Source organism: Rhinopithecus bieti, unplaced genomic scaffold (genome assembly GCF_001698545.2).
Source record: "Rhinopithecus bieti isolate Rb0 unplaced genomic scaffold, ASM169854v2 scaffold_2205, whole genome shotgun sequence".
NCBI lineage: Eukaryota > Metazoa > Chordata > Mammalia > Primates > Cercopithecidae > Rhinopithecus > Rhinopithecus bieti.
In genome coordinates, this window is record NW_016803673.1 from 3037421 (window position 1) to 3058137 (window position 20717).

The 20717-nt window shown below is 52.5% G+C and overlaps 1 protein-coding gene across 4 annotated transcripts in view; it reads left to right on the plus strand.

Moving 5' to 3' along the window:
* Nucleotides 1-20717, plus strand: part of AK8 (adenylate kinase 8) — a 165995-nt gene that overhangs the window by 7219 nt on the left and 138059 nt on the right. For all 4 annotated transcript variants that reach the window (XM_017849418.1, XM_017849422.1, XM_017849431.1 and 1 more), the window contains exons 3-5: nt 5367-5416; nt 7974-8087; nt 19084-19152. In XM_017849418.1, the coding sequence (XP_017704907.1) occupies nt 5367-5416; nt 7974-8087; nt 19084-19152 (233 nt within the window). The remainder of the gene's footprint in view (nt 1-5366; nt 5417-7973; nt 8088-19083; nt 19153-20717) is intronic.

The following is a 20717-nucleotide window of genomic DNA, read 5'->3' on the forward strand; positions in this document are numbered from 1 at the left end:
CTGGTTTGGATGGAATGTAGTTGATGTTGGCTGGACAGCCACCTCCGCTGCCGCCTCCCTCCCTTTGTCTGCTCCTCCCACCCTCCTTAGTGCCCCTTTCCCTTCATCCGAAGGTCTGGGACTTTCCCGAAGCTCCCTCCATGGAGTCCTTGCTCCTTTCTTTGCACTGCACCTGCTCCGTTGTTCTCGAGCAGGGGCTTAGATCCAGACCTGCCTCGTGCCGTCTCTAGCTGGGGGCCAGCCTCCAGCTGGGGGTCTGTCCTGCTGAACAGCTGAGTCCAGCTTTTGGCCAGATGCTCTCAGAGAGTAGAGTCCCTGGGTCCCAGGAACCATTGGTTTAGAGAGTTCATTTGTTTCCCACAGCCCTGCACTCCACCACAGGCCCTCAGCTGGCAGCTTTCATGGATGTTGGAACATTTTGTCCTTTGGCTCAAGTCCCGACCACTGAAATGGAAAGAAGAGAGCGATACCCCTGGGTTTCTCTCTCTTTGCCCACGCTTGTGGAGCAAAAATGGGAGGGAGGAAGGGAGACAGGGGAGACTACCCTGTCTTAGTGACTTTTCTTTCCTTTTTCTGTTTTTTGTTTGTTTGTTTTGGAGACGGAGTCTCACTCTGTCGCCCAGACTGGAATGCAATGGCGCAATCTCGGCTCACTGCAACCTCCGCCTCCCCGGTTCAAGCGATTCTTCTGCCTCAGCCTCCCGACTAGCTGGGATTACAGGCGCCCGCCACCATGCCCAGCTAACTTTTGTATTTTTAGTAGAGATGGGGTTTCACCATGTTGGCCAGGCTGGTCTCAAACTCCTGACCTCAGATGATCCACCTGCCTCGGCCTCCCAAAGTGCTGGAATTACAGTCATGAGCCACCGTGCCTGGCCGCCTTGGTGACTTTCCTAGGAGTGGGAGAAGCCTCGAATCAGCTAAGCCCAATCCTCATATGTCCTAGAAGAGTGCGGGAGGCTTGGAGGGACCCGTGACATCCAATGTGTGTTTTAGTCCCCTGGGCTGGTATGCCAGATCATTGTGCCCCTTTCCAGCCATGCAGTGGCCTGTGGTAACTGTAGCTAGGACCTCAACCCTTCCTCTTACTGGGCCTGGGGTTAACTGCCACACACAGTGACATGCCCGGTGACTGGTGTACAGGGAAAGAAGGCCCCGGACTCATCCCGGTGAGCGAGCACACGAGGGAGCAGAGAGAGCCCCGGTACATGGGCTGGCAGCCCCTTCGCCGCCAGAAAAGCAGATTTAGTACAAAGTGAGCATTTACAGTAGCCCTGGGCAATATTAAAGCAGGCGATGGTGTATATAATGGTATGTTTCGTTTTTTATCAAACGTTTGTCCAAGAAAGCTGTGTATTAGAGCTCCAATACCTAAGGGTTTTCTTGTGAATTTTAAATCATGCTCCTAGTTAAACCTCAAAAGGATCTGTGGATGGAAAGGTTTTTTGATTTCCTTTGAAGTGGTTGGAAGAAGTTGATTACTCTTGGCAGTCAAGCAGCCTTTTATGACACTGTTTATAAATAATTACTCATGAGCAGGGCTGGAGTTTCAAGGTGTTAGATTTTAAGAGACTGAAATTAATCACATAAATGTGTGGGAGAAATTAGGTGGGGAGAAAGGCCGTGGATGTTCCCCTTTTAAAGTCTGTTCATAGATGTGTACCATTTGGGTGCCACTTACAGGAACCTGGAAGGGGAGGGTTTCCCCTGCAGCCCCCAGCCCGGGAACTCTCAGGCGAATGCGTGACTCAGGAGTCAGGTTTGCGCCCCAAAGGCCCTTGCCGAGCTGCATCTCCCCACGCCTTGGGCTCTGTGCGCCCTGAGCCCTGTTGGGTCTCGTCTGTGTCTGGAGGAGCTTCAGCAGGGCCTGTGGTCAGAGCCCCGGAGAGGCAGCAGGCGATGGTACATGAGTGGACCCACGTTCCCCACTGCTCCCTCATCTGACTTTGAGCGGACCCAGGTTCCCCACTGCTCCCTCATCTGACTTTGGCCAAGCAGGCGCTCTCCCCGTGGTCCAAGTGAGAGCTCTGCCTCATGGCCCGAGGATCCTCTACCCTTGACCACCCTCCCTGCCACCCCTCCCCACAAACCTCCCATGGCACCCTGGCTCCCATCTCACCTCATCCTCTCACCTGACCATGTGTCCTCAAAGCCACCTCGTTTCCACACTTGTCCTGCAAGCAGTGTTTCCCACACTGTTTCCTATGATGGCTTCTCTCACCCACAGGGAGGGCCCTGGAAGGCCTTGCCCCAGGCCCTAGGCCTAGAACAGAGAAAGGGCCGCTGAATGCCCACGCTGGCTGCCACCTCAGAAGCTGAAAACACCTTCCCAGCTTCCATGACAGTCAGGGCTGGGCCCGCCACCAGTGCTTCACCTGCCAGGGAAATCCAGACTCAGAGTCACAGGCAGGGCCCGGAGCACTACCTGGCAGCTCCACAGGGCCTGCTTCCTGGGTGGAAGGGCAGCGTGGTTGATGGCAGCATGGTGCCCACATGTGGCAGCAGCATCATGGGCACGGGCTGCACTGTGTGGTGTCTTCCCAGCCCATTGGGTGGCCTTGCCTGGGGTGGTGTTCCTGTGGGGTAGCCCTGAGGGCCTGGCTTCCCAGCCTGTGTAGGACTCTGTGAGCCACGCTGGGATGGAGAGATAGATGTAGATATAGATATAGATATTTTGAAACAGAGTCTTGCTGTGTTGCCCAGGCTGGAGTGCAGTGGTGCAATCTCGGCTCACTGCAACCTCCACCTCCCAGGTTCAAGTGATTCTCCTGCGTCAGCCTCCAGAGTAGCTGGGATTACAGGTGTGTGCCGCCACACCTGTCTAATTTTTTGTATTTTCAGTAGAAATGGGGTTTCACCATGTTGACCAGGCTGATCTCGAACTCCTGACCTCAAGTGATCCATCCATCTCGGCCTCCCAAAGTGCTGGGGCTACAGGTGTGAGCAGTCAACCCCCTTNACGGGCTGCACTGTGTGGTGTCTTCCCAGCCCATTGGGTGGCCTTGCCTGGGGTGGTGTTCCTGTGGGGTAGCCCTGAGGGCCTGGCTTCCCAGCCTGTGTAGGACTCTGTGAGCCACGCTGGGATGGAGAGATAGATGTAGATATAGATATAGATATTTTGAAACAGAGTCTTGCTGTGTTGCCCAGGCTGGAGTGCAGTGGTGCAATCTCGGCTCACTGCAACCTCCACCTCCCAGGTTCAAGTGATTCTCCTGCGTCAGCCTCCAGAGTAGCTGGGATTACAGGTGTGTGCCGCCACACCTGTCTAATTTTTTGTATTTTCAGTAGAAATGGGGTTTCACCATGTTGACCAGGCTGATCTCGAACTCCTGACCTCAAGTGATCCATCCATCTCGGCCTCCCAAAGTGCTGGGGCTACAGGTGTGAGCAGTCAACCCCCTTTTCTTCTTGAGCTGTATCCAGTTTCTGCACTTGTACCCAAACATGCTGACTGGCAGAGGGGGCCCTCTGTAAGGCAGTAGTAATGGTGGTGACACAGGTGACAAACAGTGACCATAGGACGAGATGGCGACAGCCAAGGAGGTAGCCCTGAAGGTCGCTGTATGTGGCTCCTCACAGTTCTGGCTGCCATGGGGGTGATCCAGGAGGATAAGACTCGGTCTCTGCCCTTGGGAGCTTCTCTTTCTGTGGGGACAGTGACTCCACCTGTTTCTCAGTAGCAGGTTGACATTCACCAGTGTGGAAGGCTGCGGCAGCCCGCCACTTGATCACGGGCCTCGACAGGGAGTGAGAACAAGGATCTCAGGGAGGGAGGGAGAGGGAGTGGGAGGCTGGGGGTGCTGGGCGCTGGGTAGGGAGGACGTTCCTGATGGGAAATGGCAGGTGGCAAGGCAGGAACGTGGAAGGAACAGCCATAGGGAGAATAAGAAGGTCCACAGCTTCTGAGGTTAGAGGAGAGGATCATTCAGTGAGTTACCTTGACTTCCTCCAAAAATGAGAAGGTGCCATGATTTTGGGCAAAGATCTATTTAAACCCAAGCAGCCAGCTGGGTGTAGATGTGGTAACCATTACATTGCTGGCCAAAAGGACACTGTCTAGTCCCTTTTCTGTGTCTGCCCCCAAACTAGAAGGCCATGCACCTCTCTCCTCTGCTGAGACGAGATTCCCTCCCGGAAGCCCAGCCAGAACAGGCTCTCATGCAGACGTTAGAGGCTCATGCGAGTTGCAGTGGACATCCGTTCATCTGTCGCCTTGAGTCAGGGGCCAGGCCAAGGTTACCGGCTCCCCACAAGGAGAGGGACAGCTGGTCCAATCAAGATGGTGTTGAGCAGGCAGGCGGTGTGGATGCATCTGTCCAGACCCCACTGCTGTTCCCTTCATTTCAACCCAGGGTGATGCCTTCCAGCACCCTTCTCCCTATGCTGGTCAGCTCTTTTCCCGTCGACAGCAGCCACTCTAGCTCTGTCTCACCTTATCCTCTCACCTGACCACGTGTTCTCAAAACCATCTTGTTTCCAGACTTGTCCTGCAAGCAGTTTTTCCACCTGCAGTGGCTTCTCTCCCCATGGGGAGGGCCCTGGGAAGCCTTGCCCCAGGTTACAGGCCTAGAACAGAGAAAGGGCTGCTGAATCTCTGCCCTGGCTCCCACCCCAGAAGCTGAAAATGCCTTCTCAGCTTTCATGATGGCCAGGGCCTGGGTCTGCCACCAGAGCTTCACCTGCCGGATGAGCCCAGACTCTCGGTCACAGGTTCAGGAGCCCTTGGTTCATATCACACTCTTGTCAGTAGCCTGGGTTGGGAATTCTGTGGGACCAAAACCAGCCAGGACTAAAATCAAACAAGCTGCCAGTGTTTTCCATTTGCATAGAAAAGTCCATCTTTGAAAACAGACTTTCCTTTCTCGGGTTTTATAAATCTGGCCCATACACTTCCCCATACAGAGGTAAGTAATGGGCTTTCCCCATGACTTCCCTCTGTAAAATCATGGGGAATACAATTTGCTAAATAAAAAGGCATAAACATAAAGAAAAGCTTCTAAGGTCGATTTGCATAAATTACAGCCTTATTGGAGAGAGCGCCTGGAGACAAAGTCCCTGGTTAAAATGCTTTATGGTGTTTGAAATCCCAATTGTTCTTGATATTTATGAGTTTGGTAAACAAGTTACTGTGTCCATGTCCCCTTGGAGGTGGAAGAATAAACCATCTCGGTGATCACTCACCTCTCTAAACACAGAGAATGCGTTCCATGGTAAGAGTGTCTCTGAGCTGCTGGGTTACAAATGGCCGTGTCACTGGCAGAAAATGAAATCTGGGGAGGAAAGAAATAGGTACACCCCGAGTACCGCAGACATGGGAGGCTGCTTGTCATGTTGAGTGGTGACATTCAAATCTTTTTATTCCACAGTGCCCAGGATTGTAATATTAGGTCCACCTGCCTCGGGGAAAACAACGATAGTAAGTGTATCATATTAAGTGTTGTGATGCTGTAATATCTCATTTATCCTCCAGAGCTGGAATGAGACTGCACCTCCATGAATTTGCAGCGTAACTGAGCTTTGCTTCTTTTCCTTCTCCTCCTTCTTATTTTCTTCTTATTACAAAAGGTAGTGTGTATTTGTAGCAGAAAACCTAGAACCTACAAAAGACCAAAAATAGAATGCCCCGACCATCCAGAGATCCAGAGATGAGCATTTCTTTAACATGCTTGGAGACGCCTTTGTGGGCTTTTTCTTGCCCGCGTACACGCTCTCCTTGCTCACCGTTCATTATGTCCTTAGGATGCATTTCCAGAAGTAGAAGTGCTGGGTCCAACAGTACACACATTTCATAGACTTTGGCTTGGAATCTTAAGATTCACTCTGAACATTTTAATTGTGAAATATTTAAAAGAATCAGAAAAGGACAGCAAACTGTATCATCGATATTCATGTACCCAACCCCCAGATGTTATGCAAATTTAACATGTTGCCACATTTGCTTTGTTCTCTCCCCATTTTAAAGAAAATGCATCTTTGAAGATACAGCAAATGCCTGGGCCCACCTCGCTCACCCTTTTTCACACACCACCAGTTTCTGGACAGTGAGTGCCATTTTCTGGACAGTGAATGCCTCTAGGACATTCGATCTTTAAGGTCCTTTTTTGTTTTTTCAGACAAAGTCTCACTGTGTCACACAGGCTGGAGTGCAGTGGTGCAATCTGGGCTCACTGCAACCTCTGCCTCCTAGGTTCAAGCGATTCTCATGCCTCAACCTCCCGACTAGCTGGGACTACAGGCGTGCACCACCACACCCAGCAAATTTATGTATTTTTAGTAGAGATGGGGCTTCACCGTGTTGTCCAGGCTGGTATTGAACTGACCTCAGGTGATCTGCCCGCCTCAGCCTCCCAAAGAGCTGGGATTACAGACGTGAGCCACCACGCCTGGCCTAAGGTCCACTTTTAAGTGCCAAAAATGTGTTAAAATTTCATTCATCTGAGATAGAACCCTTTTTACCTTTTAACACCCTGGTGGCTGAACATCAGCGAACCCTTCTTCCGTGACTACATAATCGCTGTGAGCATGTGTCATGGACGGGATGGGGCAGGCTGTTCCCCCGTTTAACTGGCACCTTGCTTTCCTCTGAAAAGGAGTTAAAATGACTGATCCTTGCCTAAACTAACCTGCATGGGCTATGCTTTTGGAGTTAGTATAGCTGTTCTACTCATCTGTCCATCTGCTCATCCTGTTGGTCTATAGTTTTTCTATTTGATTCCTCCATATCAGACTGTAGGGTTCCATGCGTTTCTGCATTTATCCCACCTGAGTCCAACCATTTTGCTGTTTCACAATTAGAAGCCAGGGACTCCCAGACCTGCTGATCATTGGCATTTCCAGGGTGCTATGAAAAATGCAGGTTCCTCGAGTCCCCTGCAGACCAACCTCATCAGAATCTCCTGGAGCAGAGCCCCAAAAACTAGTAGTTAGAACACACTCCCCAGGTAATTCTGACATTGGGAGTGAGGATGACAGATTCTGCATTTAGACAGACAAGCTCGTTGAACTCACTTTTCTGGAAGAGTCTGGTTGCTCAGTGGGAGGCTCTCCTTTTGTCTTTGACATTTGAATTCTGGGGCCATCTGTGCTTCGTCCTGTCCTAGCTCTTCTCTGGTCCCTGGTAGGAATCTGCCGGGCAGAGCAGATTCAGAGGGCAGAGACTTGCTTTCAGCACATCCCGACATGGCTGAAGTGATCGAGTTTGTCCTCCCTATCGAGGTCAGGCCCCGGCAGCTGGTGTTTCAGCAGCAAGCCTTTTGGTGAATTGCTGTCCCCACTCCTGAATGCCCTTTGGAGACACACAGATCTGATAAGACGATGTACAGTCAAAAAGGGCTTCTTCCCAATGCTGTCACTGAGGTTTCTCAGCAACAGGAACAGGAAGAATGAAGGTTCACACCAGCCCCGGGTCCTGGAAGGGCTTTCAGAACTATCTCAAGGCTGGAAGGGTCATCAGCACAATTTTGGTGTCAAGATTGTTTTAGTTCATTATTCTTCCTTAAAATTTCCTCTTCTGTTACAGACTATAGAGTAATTATCAATGAACTAAACATCCCATTGACCAGCATATGCCAGCTCCCAATCTTTAAGAAAAAAAAGAATACTGAGTGTGGGCTGTTACCCATCCTTAGGTTCTGTCCTCAAAGTTCCTGTTCTAAATCTTCCTTGAGATGAAACTCATGGTCCACAGAGCGTGGAAAGCATGTTAAGGTCAGCTAAAACGTAGCCTGCCTGTAGGTCTTCCCACTTGATTTAAGTCTATGCTGGTAGAAGAAGAGATGCTACGAGCAGGGCTCTTAGGCCGGCAGGTGCTTTCTGGGTGGGTCTCCCTTGGTGGCCTTCCTCCAGCTGGAAATAATTGTGCTTTCCCATGGCCAACCTTTTCCCGTCGGAGAGGGAAGGACCTGGGCATTTTAATGGAGTTATTTGTGTATTTATTGTTTTTATGAAAATGCTGTTTTCTTTCCTCTCTTCAGGCCATGTGGCTCTGCAAACATCTGAACAGCAGTCTCCTCACCCTGGAGAACCTGGTCTTAAACGAGTTTTCCTTTACGGCCACCAAAGCCAGAAGGCTTTATCTGCAAAGGAAGGTAGGACTGGCCCCGGGGACAGGGGTAGGCACACAGTGGCAGTGCCCACCGCCACCCCCACTGCCACCCAGCCGTTGCTTGGTTTGTTCCATTTCATTTTTGATTGAGTAAAAGAAAATGCTAGAGTAAAATAGATACAGGCAGGATGTGAAGGAAGGAAGAAGATAATTCCTTACTGGGCCCACGTCCCGTTGGGTAGCGAGGTGAGTTTTTGCAATGGGAAAGGATCACAAGTCGAGTGAAGGAGGCTATTTTGTCCAAGCACCTGGTGGAATGGTCCAGGCTTGCTCCATTTCTTCTTAGGCTCAGCCGAGTGAAGGCATGGAGGCAAGTGCTGAACCCGGTGGCCCGCGCCAGGAGATGGAGGGCTGGGCTGCACCAGCAGTTGAAAGGGCAGCTGTCCAGCTGTCCCCAAGAGTGGAAAGCCCCCATGTTCTGTACCTTAGAGGCGTCTGCCTCCCATAGTCCTGGGCAGCCTGCTGTGCAGCCCACCCTCTGGTCCGGGCAGTGCCCATTCACCCTGGCCCTCTCACACACGTTGGGGAGCATTGCAGGAGGTGTGGGTGTTCTGTTTCTAAAAGACCACCAGCTCAATATTTGAAAAACATCTTCTAAAGGGAAATATAAGACTTGATCACATTATTTCTCTTTAATACAAATAGAAACTCAAAATACTTCTTCAAAATTACCTTTGGCTGGGCATGGTGGCACGTGCCTGTAGTCCCCGCTACTTGGGAGGCTGAGGCGGGGACCCTTCCTCCTCTCTTCTGTCTTTCTTGTCATGTTCCCAGCCACTCATGACCACCAATCCATTCTTGTATCCTGTGTCCTCGGTTCAGACCACCCACAAAGGCAGCTTCAAAGCCAAATCCTCAGGAAGGGGGATCTGCCCAGGCTAGCTGGTCAGGTGTCCCAGGCACAGTCAGCTCTGTTGAGGGGTGTGCAGTGAGGGCTCAGTGAGGCCACAAAGCTCAGACGTGGCCATGAAGACTCCTGGTTGGCAGGGATGACAGTTCTCAGAGATGAGGGGTATGGGCCAGGCGTGATGGCTCACACCTATGATCCCAGCTCTTTGGGAGGCTGAGGTGGGAGATCACTTGAAGTCAGGAGTTCGAGACCAACCTGGCCAACATGGTGAAACCCTATCTCTACAAAAGCACAAAAAAATTAGCTGGGCATGGTGGTGGATGCCTATATTCCTAGCTATCTGGGAGACTGAGGTGGGAGAATTGCTCAAACCCAGGAGGCTGAGGTTGTAGTGAGCCAAGATCATACCACTGTACTCCAGCTTGAGCGACAGAATGAGACTCTGTGTTAACAAAAAAAAAAAAAGAGAGAGAGAGGGAGAGGGGTATGACTTCGACAGACCCCCAGCCCCAAGTCTGCCTATGAGCAGCTCGATGGAGAAGGAAAGCCCGCCTCAGCAAGGCGGCTGCCCCCACGGCGACTCAGTCCCCCAGCCACCCCTGTGGTCTTACAAGAGTTGGACTGTGTGGCTTCAGCTTGTGGGGACACCAGCCTTTCAGGCTGGGAACATGATTTTAGAAAGAAAGTGCTTATCTCATTTTCTGCAGAAGATAAGCTTTTGGGGTAAGGCTTTTTTGTAGGATAAAATGTTTTATTAGCTTTATAAAATTCAACAGAGAGGAGGGAGTTTAAGGAGATTCCTTCTGGGTTTCATTTTGCTAATTATCAGCATATTTCAGACCACACTGAAGTGCTTTCAAGGGTGTCTTGTTGGGGTCCTTGGCACGGAAACTCGGGTGGAGGGAAGATGAAAGGCCTGGATGTCAGGCCTCGTCAAGGAGTAAAATGTTCTGAAGAGCGAGTGGGCGCATGGCAGGCTCGGCCATGTGTGGCCTTGTCTGCAGACAGTGCCTGCCAATCAAGGCCTCTCATTAAATGTCCTCTTTAAATTGTCTACTGATTTGGAGTCCTTATGGCTCTTTTTGCGAGTAGTAATGATGCCTTCAAATACCTGATTTTCTCCTGCTAGTCTTGGCTTTGCCGTCTTAAGCAGAATTCTCTTATGTTGCCACTGTTAACCAAGATATCTCCATCTTAGGCATTTCCCAATGGTTTCCAAAATACTTCCTAACTGCCTTTTTGCCAAGCACTATCCTGCAGTGCTGTGGGAGAGCTGAAGATGAGTTTCTTCTCCTTACCCCAGAAGCTTCCGGCCAGTGAGGAGACTGATGGTCCCATAAAACTAAGCACAAGTCAGGGTATGGGAGCCGGGGAACCTTCAGTAAAGCAATTAATCGGTGGCTTATTTCACTCAATTCATTTACTAATTCATTTACATTAGTCTTGAGGACCTACTAAGTCCTAGGCACTGGCTCTGAGCTGGGAAGGGGGTATAGGCTGCAAGATTTAGGGACTCCCTGGAGCCATAACCACAGTTTACACTAAGCAAAGCCTTCCCAAAGGGCACACTGTGATGTTCCAAGGCATGGAAGTGTCTGGAATCGGGCAGTGTCACAAAGCCCACCGGGATGGTGCCCCAGGATGCTGGGGGTTCACAGTGGCCAGGAATTTTGTTTTAACTGTTTGTTATGAAATCTCATAAAAATATCCAGAAGCAGTGAGGATAGTCTGAGAACCCCCATGGATCCATCCCCTGCTTCGACAGATGTTAGCTCATGGCGGTCTAGGCTCGGGTTGCACCCTCACCTGCTCCCCCTGCCCTGGGTCATTTTAAAGCAAACCCAGACAGCATTTGACCTTCCCCCTGGATGTTTTAGTCCAGATCTCCTGAGACTGAATATTCAGTGTGGACAATGGCCAGACCTCCCGTAAATACAAGACTCCGCCCCACAGTCTGCGGCTACCCGCCCAGGAGACCAAACCATGACCTGCGGGAGCCCACCCGGGAAGCCGCCTGCTGCGCCAGGCTTGCAGGAAGCCAGGCTGCCCTCTCCTCCAATAGTCCAGGAAGCTGAACTAAGTCACCCCTGTAGTCACCTATCCCAAATGGCCAGGGCATCATTAATAACTGGCAGTGTCTCTAGTTTTTGTTCCTGCTTCTAACCTAGGACCAGCCAGAGAAAGCCAAACGTGCTCCCCTGTGCAGTCCTGTGGAATGCTGACCTCTAGAGAGATGCCTCCAGCTCCCCAGCAGCAGCCTCCAGCAGGCATGCCTGGAGCCCTCCCTCTTCCTCTAAAACTCTCCCTGTCCTCTACCCGCCTTCGAGTCCACCAGATGGGAACGATGCTGGCCGACTCCCTTGCCCCAGCAAGCTCTGAGTAAACAGCCTTGGCTTGTCTCCTTTGGGTGGTCTTCATTTATTTCTACACCCCAAAGATAAGGGCCCTTTTTTAGTACACGCATGGGGACCCATGATTACACCTAGAAGTCTCACTGAGGATTCCACCAGGGCCCAGCCAGGGTTATAAATCTCCCTGAGGAGACGGTGTTCTTATGGCTCCTGGGCCCTCTCCAGCTCGGGCCCCTCCCTCACTGGACCATCAGGGACATGTGATGCTTCTGGGTCCAGGCCAGACCAGAAGAGACGTTCGATGCCCTGAAGATGCTCCTGTCGCTGGACACCAGCCAAGGTCATTGGCTGGTGACCAGCTCCCCTGAGTGATTTTGTCTAGATGCTGACCCCACAGCTCTTCCTGGAGGGGATCAGGGACCCAAAGACATGGTGAGAGCCATCGAAATGAATGTCAAAATGGCCCCAGTCCTCTCACTGAACACCGTGAAAGGGACATGGTTTCCAGTAATACTGCAGAAACCCCCACCTTTTCTTCCCACAGTAGTGGCTCTAGCACCTTCTCCACAGGCCCGTTCCCCTGAAACGCTGCTCCTGGGACCCCAGCCCAAGGCCACCTTTGCCTCCCGTTCTTCTTATTTATTAAGTTAATTGAATTCATCTTTTTGGCCAAGTCTTTTTACCTTCATCTGCTTTCTCTGGCCCTATCTCTAAGCCCACAATCTGACTCAACATCATAAACACCACAAAAAGGCTCAGGTGAGGAAGACCCGGGGCGAGGAGGGGGAAGTGGGGGGGACAGGGAGAGGCAGGGAGGAGAAGGGAGGAGAAGGGGGAGTCAGGGGAGGCCACTGAGGAACCACTCTCAGGTGCTGATCCTGTACTTATGAGCCTGAAATTTCTACTGTTTAAAAAAAAAAAAAAGGTCTGGCTGGGTGCAGTGGCTCACACCTATAATCCCAGCACTTTGGGAGGCTGAGATGGGAGGATCGCCACCTTTCTTTTTTTTCTCTGTCTCTACAAAAAAGAAAAGAAAATTTAGCTAGGCATGGACACCTGTAGTCCCCGCTGCCCAGGAGGCTGAGCCTAGGAGGTCGAGGCTGCAGTGAGCCATGATGGATCCACTGCACTCCAGCCTGGATGACAGAGTGAGACCCTGTCTCAGAGAGAGAAAACAACATGAGCCCTCATCCTACCTCTGTCTGCACACAAGAAACATAGTCCCCTCCAAATAGTTCTGAGGATTTCTGGGAAATAGCCCACAGATGTTGCTTCCGAGTCCTGCTGGGTGTCTCCCTCACTTCTGGCCACTCCATCTCCAGCTGGCCTTGCTGCTTTCATTTCTGGAGGCTGAACTGAGACACGGTGGGAACGCCCTCAGTCTCTCCCTCCCTTTCCAGAGTCAACCACTCCAGGCAGCGGCGTGGAGCGGGCCTTTTTTGAAGGCTTTGGGTAGAGGAGGTGACTGCAGCCCAGGGAAGCCAGAGCACCAGCCTCCGTCGCTCCTTTGAAAATTCCCTGGCCTTTGTCCAGTCCAGGGTTTCTTTTGCTGTCACCTTCTTCCATGCGCCTGTCTGGGTGCCACGCTGTGAGGTCTGCTCTCTTCCTTTGAAGCCTCTTCTCCTCTCCTCTCCCTCCTCTTGTCTCTGGTCCCCCAACCCTCCCCCTCGCAGACTCTAGGAAGCAGTTCCTGCTGTCTCCTAACCTGCTCTGACAGCTCCGAGCAGCAGCGGTAACTTTGGAATGGGAATTGTCTTTCAAGGATGTTCTGTCAGTTCTGAGGGGAACTCAGTCCGACTACTGGGTTTCCCTCCTCTGCCAGGAGAAGCCCCTTTATGGAGAAGTGGGGTGTGGGGGTCAGATCAGGGCATCTCACCTGTTCCCCTCCCTGCTCTACTTCCCAAGCTCACACTGTAGCTCAAAATGCCCACAACTTCTGAGCAGACATCACTCACCATGGTGACACAGGGACATTAGGGTCCCTGAGAGTGGGGCCTGGAGATGGGACAGGGAGATGCACGCTCATGTCATCCCAGTGTGAGAAAGCCCACTGGGGAGAAGTCAGGTGGCGCCCCAGGGACAGAGCCAGGGTTGGCACCGGCGCACTTGGCTGCCTCAGAACCGCAAAACAGTGGGGCGGCACCTTGGAGGGCTAGGAGATCAGCCAGTCTGCCCCCAGGCCCGGAAAGCCACCAAAGCTGCACTGGGTGCTGGAAGGGGAAGAGAGAAAAATCCAAGTTGCAGCAAACGCAGCCTGTCCTGCCCTTAAGTGCACAGAAACAGCACGGGAGCAGCTAGTTGGATGCTGCAGTGCCACTGAGCAGGGAGACCCGGGGCCAGGGGCCTGAGCAGGGGCTGAGCCTTCTCTGTGGCTGGGAGTGGCGTCACCGCACTGTGTCAGCTTCTCCCTGATTCTCCCCAAACGTCAGGCTTTGGGGGCTGGGGTGGGAGAGCATCACAGTGCTCTGCAAGGAGGGAGGCTGATTCCTGCTAAGACAGTTTGGCAGAGCTTCGAGGAGCAGCTCCTGAAAGCCCTGCTACTGACGTGACACATCAAAGCTGGCATGGAGACAGCACAGTGGCGGGGAGCAGTGGGGGGTGCTCAGGAGTAGCTGCGCTCAAAGCCACCGGCCTATCCCCTGCTGTGCAGGCTGCAGGGGGCGCTGTGCCCCACCAGGGCTGGCCGCCTTTCAGCTGGTGCTGTTTGACTGGCTGGCACCCCCTGTGTCGTGGTTGGCACCCTCCTCTGTGTCCTGTACCTGTTTGAACACTGCCTCCTGAATGGGTGTTGTCAGGGAGGGCAGAGGAATCTGGGAAAAACAGCCCCAGGATGGATACTGGCTGTGCCTGGGGTTGGGAGAGGACCTGAGGGGCTGGGAAAGGATGAAAGGGGATGGGAGGGGAGAGGATGAGACGGAGGGGAGATGCAGAGGGAAGGGACAGTGCTGCTTCCTGCCCACCCCCTCCCTTGCCAGCCTGGGGAAGCTCCCCTGGAGACCCGGGGAAAACGGGCACTGGCGGAAAGACACCCTCCCTCTCTAGCAGCTTTCCCCAGACCCTGGGGGCCCCGTGTGGGTGGGCTTATGCCAGCGGTTCTCCGGTGTGATGCCCTGACCAGCAGCATCCGTGTCACTTGAAAACTTGCTACAAATGCACGTTCTCAGCTCTATCCCAGAGCCACTGAATCAGAGCTCCCAGGGTGGGGCCCAGCAATTTGTGTTTCCAGAAGCTTTGCCAGCATTCTGTTGCACAATCAAGTTGAGAACCACCGACTTAGGGAAGAAAGGTGGGTGTAGGGGGCGATACGATAAGGACACAGGGCTGTGTCAGCAGATGTGGGAGCCAGGGACTGGATGCTGGCTCGCGTCCTTCTTGCCTCTGTGGTCTCCTTTTTTCTCTGTGCACCTCCATTCATTCTGTGTCTCCCTCTTGCTCTCGGTCTTGACTTTGGCTGTCTACCTCGTAGAAACATGGTGGCCCCATAACTTTGAAGCGAACACATTCATCCAGTTCCCAGCAGAGGTGCCCCTCCCTCATTCTCTCACTATCTGCCCTTTTTTCTTCCCATTCCCCATCCCTGGAAAAGCCATTCTGTGGCTGGGTCTGGCTTCTCTCTTTCCCTTTGTGCTGGTTTCATTCCATTCCACACCCGTGATGCCCGTGAAGTGGCTGCTGCAGCTCCTGCTCTTACATTTTCTCAGCTTCTGATCTGGTGGAAAGCAGGGGTTCATGCCCCTAATGATTGCACTGATGTCCTGGGCCTGACTTTCATTGGCTGGGACTGGGTCGCAGGCAGCCTCTGAATCAATTATAGTGGCCAGGAGTGAGGCATGCGGATTGGCTTAGGCCAATCAGGGCCCTCCTCTGGATCTGAGGATGGACTTGAGCACACCCCGACCATACAGGCAGAAGGGCAGGAGGGCGACTCCTCAAAGGAACTTTGGGAGCCCATGTTACTGTAAGTGGAGTGTATGGAAAATTAAAATAAAAGCCACATTTGCAGTCTCATTTCTGATTTCTACTGGTTAGGTGTGTGAGGCCTAAAGAGGTCGAGGCTTTGCCCAGGGTCGCCCAACTGGCTGGATCGCAGCCACTGGGAGCAGAGAGCCTGCCCTGGGCAGAGGTGGGAGGTGAGCCCTGATGCCAAGGCTGAGTCTCTGCTCTGCATTAGGAAGGCTGCGCCAGGAAGCCCCCGGCCCCAGCAAGGAACCTTCTTTTTTTTTTTTTTTTTTTTTTTTTGAGACGGAGTCTTGCTCTGTCGCCCAGGCTGGAGTGCAGTGGCCGGATCTCAGCTCACTGCAAGCTCCGCCTCCCGGGTTTATGCCATTCTCCTGCCTCAGCCTCCCGAGTAGCTGGAACTACAGGCGCCCGCCACCTCGCCTGGCTAGTTTTTTGTATTTTTTTTTTAGTAGAGACAGGGTTTCACCGGGTTAGCCAGGATGGTCTCGATCTGGAACCTTCTTGATTGGAATGTATTTCTACTTCCCATGTCCTTTTTCAGAAATGTGGGTGGGCGTAGAGATTTTTAGCCACTAGTGTGCACTACAAGGAAAGGCACAGGCCAGGCCTTAGCGACTCTCCTGAGAAGAGCTGCTTCCTCCCCAGTCCTCTGTGGAGAAGAGAGTGTGCAGAGCACCCTGGGGAAGCAGCTTCACCTCTCCAAGGCTCAGCTTCCTCCTCTATGAAAAGGGCTAACACTGAATCAATGACAGCGGCTAGGAGTGGGGTATGCGGATTGGCTTGGACCAGTCAGGGCCCTCCTCTGGATCTGAGGGTGGAGTTGAGCACACTCAGACCATACAGGCAGAAGGGCAAGAGGGCGACTCCTCTTTGGGACTCCTCTTTGGGAGCCTGTGTTACTGTAAGTGGAGTGTAGATGTCACAGAGTTGTTACACAAAGCGAAGAGTGGAAAGCTTGGCCCAGTGCCTGGCACTAGCATGTTCTCAACAAGCACTAGCCGACGTGATTTGTGATTGCTACTTGTTGAATGAATTAAGTTTCATTAGTTCATCAGTCAGCAGGGCTTCCTGTATCCTTGACACCATTTGGTGCTGGGGCAGTGGTCTGCTGGTCAATATTTAACAACCAGCACTGGGGGCAGGGTGGGGAGTCCTTATTGTAACCTCTGCCATTTCTATGGTGTCAACCCACTGTGGCCAATTTTGTTACCACCATGAGGTCACTGACCATGGTCTTGGGAAGAGATGGACATCGAGGGTGCTCAGGGGGCAGTGATTGCCACAGTGCCGAGCCCTTGCTGAGGGCCAGCAACGCCCCACGCTTGTCACATGTATCATTTCATTTAACCGCTACAGAAACTCTTTGAAACATGTTATCTTTGGCCTATTTACAAGTGAGGAAACTGAGGCTTAGAGTATTAAAGCCACTCATCCAGGTCACTCAGTGGGCAGCCAGGGTGCAGACCACAAGCAGCTGAGTCCCCAAAGGACCTCCCTGGGGCCAGATTTCCCCCACTCCCACCCGGTTCTCCTCCTGAAGCTGGCATTAACTTCCCCCAATCAGGATCCCATGCCTGCCCTCCCTGCTGTCCCTCCAGGGCCTGTCTCCCCTCCCCCCACCTCCCACCCCCACCATAAGCCAGTTACCCTGAATGCCTGGGTCCCTGAGGACATCCCCTCCCTTTACCCTCATATGCCCAGGTCCAGCCTGCTCTTGTCAGGAACCCATTCAAATAGCCCAAGGAGAAGGCAGGCAGGAGGCTGCCTCATGTGAATCCAGGAGATCATCTGAGTGTATAGGAACTGAGCCCCTGCAGGGAGTGTCCACCCCACCCAGCTGCTCTCTCTCCAGGGTCCTTCCTGTCAGTTGTTCAGTGTTTGGGCTGACCTAAGCCAGTTCACTGAGCACAGACGATATTAAATTTGGGGTAGAAAAATGGCAAACCTCACTAGTTAGAGGTGGTTGAGGGCTATCCATTCTCCTCACCCTCACGACCAGGACATAATAGAACAAAGCCTGGACACACTCTGCCATGCACAGGGCCCTTAGGAAAGTACCCTTGTGAGTCAGCAGGCCCCAGCGGGTTCACGCAGACTGCTGGAGTGGCTCTGTGATGGCCTAGCTCTCTGTCCCTTAGGTGTGCCAACAGCAGTCAAGGCAGATGCCACGGCATTCCAGAGGCAGGGTCTGGTGGTCACTCCGAGCCCTCACAAATGTTGGTTCTAAATGTAAAGATCTAGATGTTTGTCTAGCTCACTGGAATGTTGCCAGGGTCACCACCAGCCGCAGGACACTGAGAGATTAGGAACAGGTACTCATCTGCCTGGGCTGCCTGGCCCCAAGTCAGCACCTTCCCGCTTGGACAAAGGAGTGTAAGGTGGATTTCGCCTGCCCTCACCCCCTCAGCTGGGCACTTTTGTGTGAACCCAACTGCACACCTGGGCAGCCGGCTGTGGCAAGGGCTGTGGCCAGCCCCAGACAGAAGCCCCTCCTTGCCGTTCCTGGGAGGCTGGTTTTGCCCTGATGTTGGGATGTGTGGTTTGGGGCTGGTCTGGGAGTCTCCCATGGCAGAATGTTTGGGGAACTGGGAAGAACTCCCAGCTCTCAGTGACCCCAGGGCAAGGGGACTCTTGGGAGTGGGTTTTCCAGGGGCATTGGCCCTGGGGTGTTTGAGGCTTTGTGAGTTAGATCAGACTTGATTATAAAAAGTAGAGTATGAATGCTGGTCAGAAAGTTCGGAAGACAGGCAGCTTCCAGCCTCCTCCCCTCGCTCACCCATCTGGGCTTGTCTGTCACTCCCATGCCTGGCTCTGGGTAGACTGGCGTGAGTTCCAGCCCTGCCTTCTGCTCCCTGGCGGTGCAACCCTAGAGAAGTGGCTTCACCTCTCTGAGGCTCAGCTTGCTCCTCTATGAAAAGGGTGACAGCGGTACAGATGGCACAGAGTTGTTACACAGAGCAGAGGATGGAGTGCTTGGCTCAGGGCCTGGCACATAGCATATGCTTAACACACGCTAGCCGTCGTGACTGCTAGTTGTTGAATGAAGCAAGGAATTTGAAGTTTCATTATGGCCAACAGGGCTTCCTCTATCCATGATACCCTTTGGTACTGGGGCAGTGGTCTGCTGGTCAGCATTTAACAACCAGCACTGGGGGTAGGGCGGGGAGTCCTTATTGTATGTAGCCTTTGCCATTTCTGTGGTGTAGACACTCCCACCGTGGCCAATTTTGTTACCAACATGAGGTCACTGACCGTGGACTTGGGAAGAGATGGACACACTCGCCTCTGCTCGGTCTTGGAGCCAATCCCCTCCCACCTCCCACTGTCTGGGGTCCAGAGTCAGCAGGACACTGTCCCTTTCCTCGAAGAGCTTTACAACTTACTGGGGACACAGCCACATGGGCGGGCCATTAGAATGTGTGGTGGTTAGTGCAGTGACGGAGTTCTCCATCCAGGACGATGGAGCACGGGAAGTGGCACCAGCCTGGCCTGGGAGGATCTGGCAGGCTTCCTGCAGGCTGGCAGTTGGGGCTGAGGCTCTGAGGGAGCCCTGGAGTTACTCAGGTGGAGGTGGGCAAGGGCATGTTGGGGCTTGGGCACAGGATAAGGTGAGTACACGTGTGAGGGAGGCCCTCAAAGATGCTGGGGGTAGAAGAGCGTTCAAGGAAGGGGGTGCGGTGGGTGGAAGAAGGGCGGGGCCCGATGGTGGTCGGAGCTTTCCCGAGGCCAGGGCGTTGGTGAGGGGTGTGTGCTGGTCTGTGTCCTGAGCTGCAGGATGCAGGTTCGGGCCATCATTCCGTGTGTCCTTTTTCCTTCAGACAATTCCCAGCGTGCTGCTCGTCCAGCTGATTCAGGAACGCCTGGCTGAAGAGGACTGCATCAAGCGGGTAAGACTCCAGCGAGCTGGGGTTTTCAGTGCCAAGATAAAGGGGAGAGTGAAGGGCGTGTGTTCATCTCCAAGACCAGAGATGACCAGAGGCATGAGAGAAGGTAAGGCAGGCAAACGGGAGCTCCGTGAAGGTCGGTCTACAGACATGGATTTTGCTTTTGTCAAAGGAAAAGGAAGAGCGTGGAATTCGTTGTATTGGTCAAGGTTCCCGTAGGAAATAGCCAGCCCACCCAGAGGGGTCACAGGAAAGCATTTAATGACAGGACAGTCGCAGAAGCGTGGGAGGGTAAGGCAACTGGCGAGTGATGGCGAGGCGCCAGGGACTGGCATTGGCAGGAGACAGAATTAGGGGTACCCCAGACTCTCGCCTCCCGTCCTTTGATCTCCTGCCAGAGCCAGTGAAGCCAAAGGGCAGGAATCCAGGTGAGCAGTACACTGAGGCCGGCCTCCCGGGGCACGAGGAGAGTGGAGAGGGCAGGGGAGGGCTCAGGAGGACAGCAGCGTAGCACCCATCTACTGGGCAGTGATGGGCGCCACAGAAGGGCTTTGCACACTGACTCGTGTGTCCTCACAGGAACCCTATTGGTCACGTCATTACTTCTCTCTCTATTTTAATTTTATTTTATTTTATTTTATTTTATTTTATGTATGTATGTATGTATGTTTGAGACAGGGTCTCACTCTGTCACCCAGGCTGGACCCCAGTGGCATGATCGCAGCTCACTGTAGCCTCAACTTCCCAGGCTCAAGCGATTCTCCTGTCTCAGCCTCCTGAGTAGCTGGGACTACAGGCGTGCATCACCACACCTAACTAATTTTTTTACTTTTTGTAGAGATGGAGTTTCACTATGTTGCCCAAGCTGGTTATTGAACGCCTAGGCTCCTATATTTTTTTCTGAATTTAGAATTCTAGGTTAACAGTTTTTTTCTTTGAGCACTTTATAAATGTTTCACTTACAATTTTTTCTTTTTTCCTTTTTTGTAATTTTTAAGGGGCTATGCTAATATTCTCTGTATTGTTCTGATTTTAGTATATGTGCTTGCCAAGGCTAGCACTCCGCTTACTTTTTTTTTCTTTTTTTTTTCTTTTTGAGGCAGAGTCTCGCTCTGTTGCCCAGGCTGGAGTCCAGTGGCAATCACTGCTCACTGCAACCTTGACCTTCTGGACTCAAGGGATCCTCTCGCCTCAACCTCCCTAGTAGCTGGAACCACAGGTATCTGCCACCACGCCCAGCTAATTTTTTGTAGACTAGATCTCCCTCTATTGCTCAGGCTGGTCTCCAACTCCTGGTCTCAAGCAGTCCTCCTGCCTTGGCCTCCCAATATGCTGAGATTACAGGCGTGAGCCACCACACCCAGCCTCCCCTTACTTCTGACCACTGTGGTTTCTATGAAAAATCTAGTCATTCAAATTCTTTTATAAATAATGCATCATTTTTTTTCTCTGACTACTTTCAAGACTTTTTCTTCGTTTTCAGTTTTCTTTTTTTTCTTCTCCCTTCCTTCCTTCCTTCCTTCCTTCCTTCCTTCCTTCCTTCCTTCCTCCTTTCCTTCCTCCCTCCC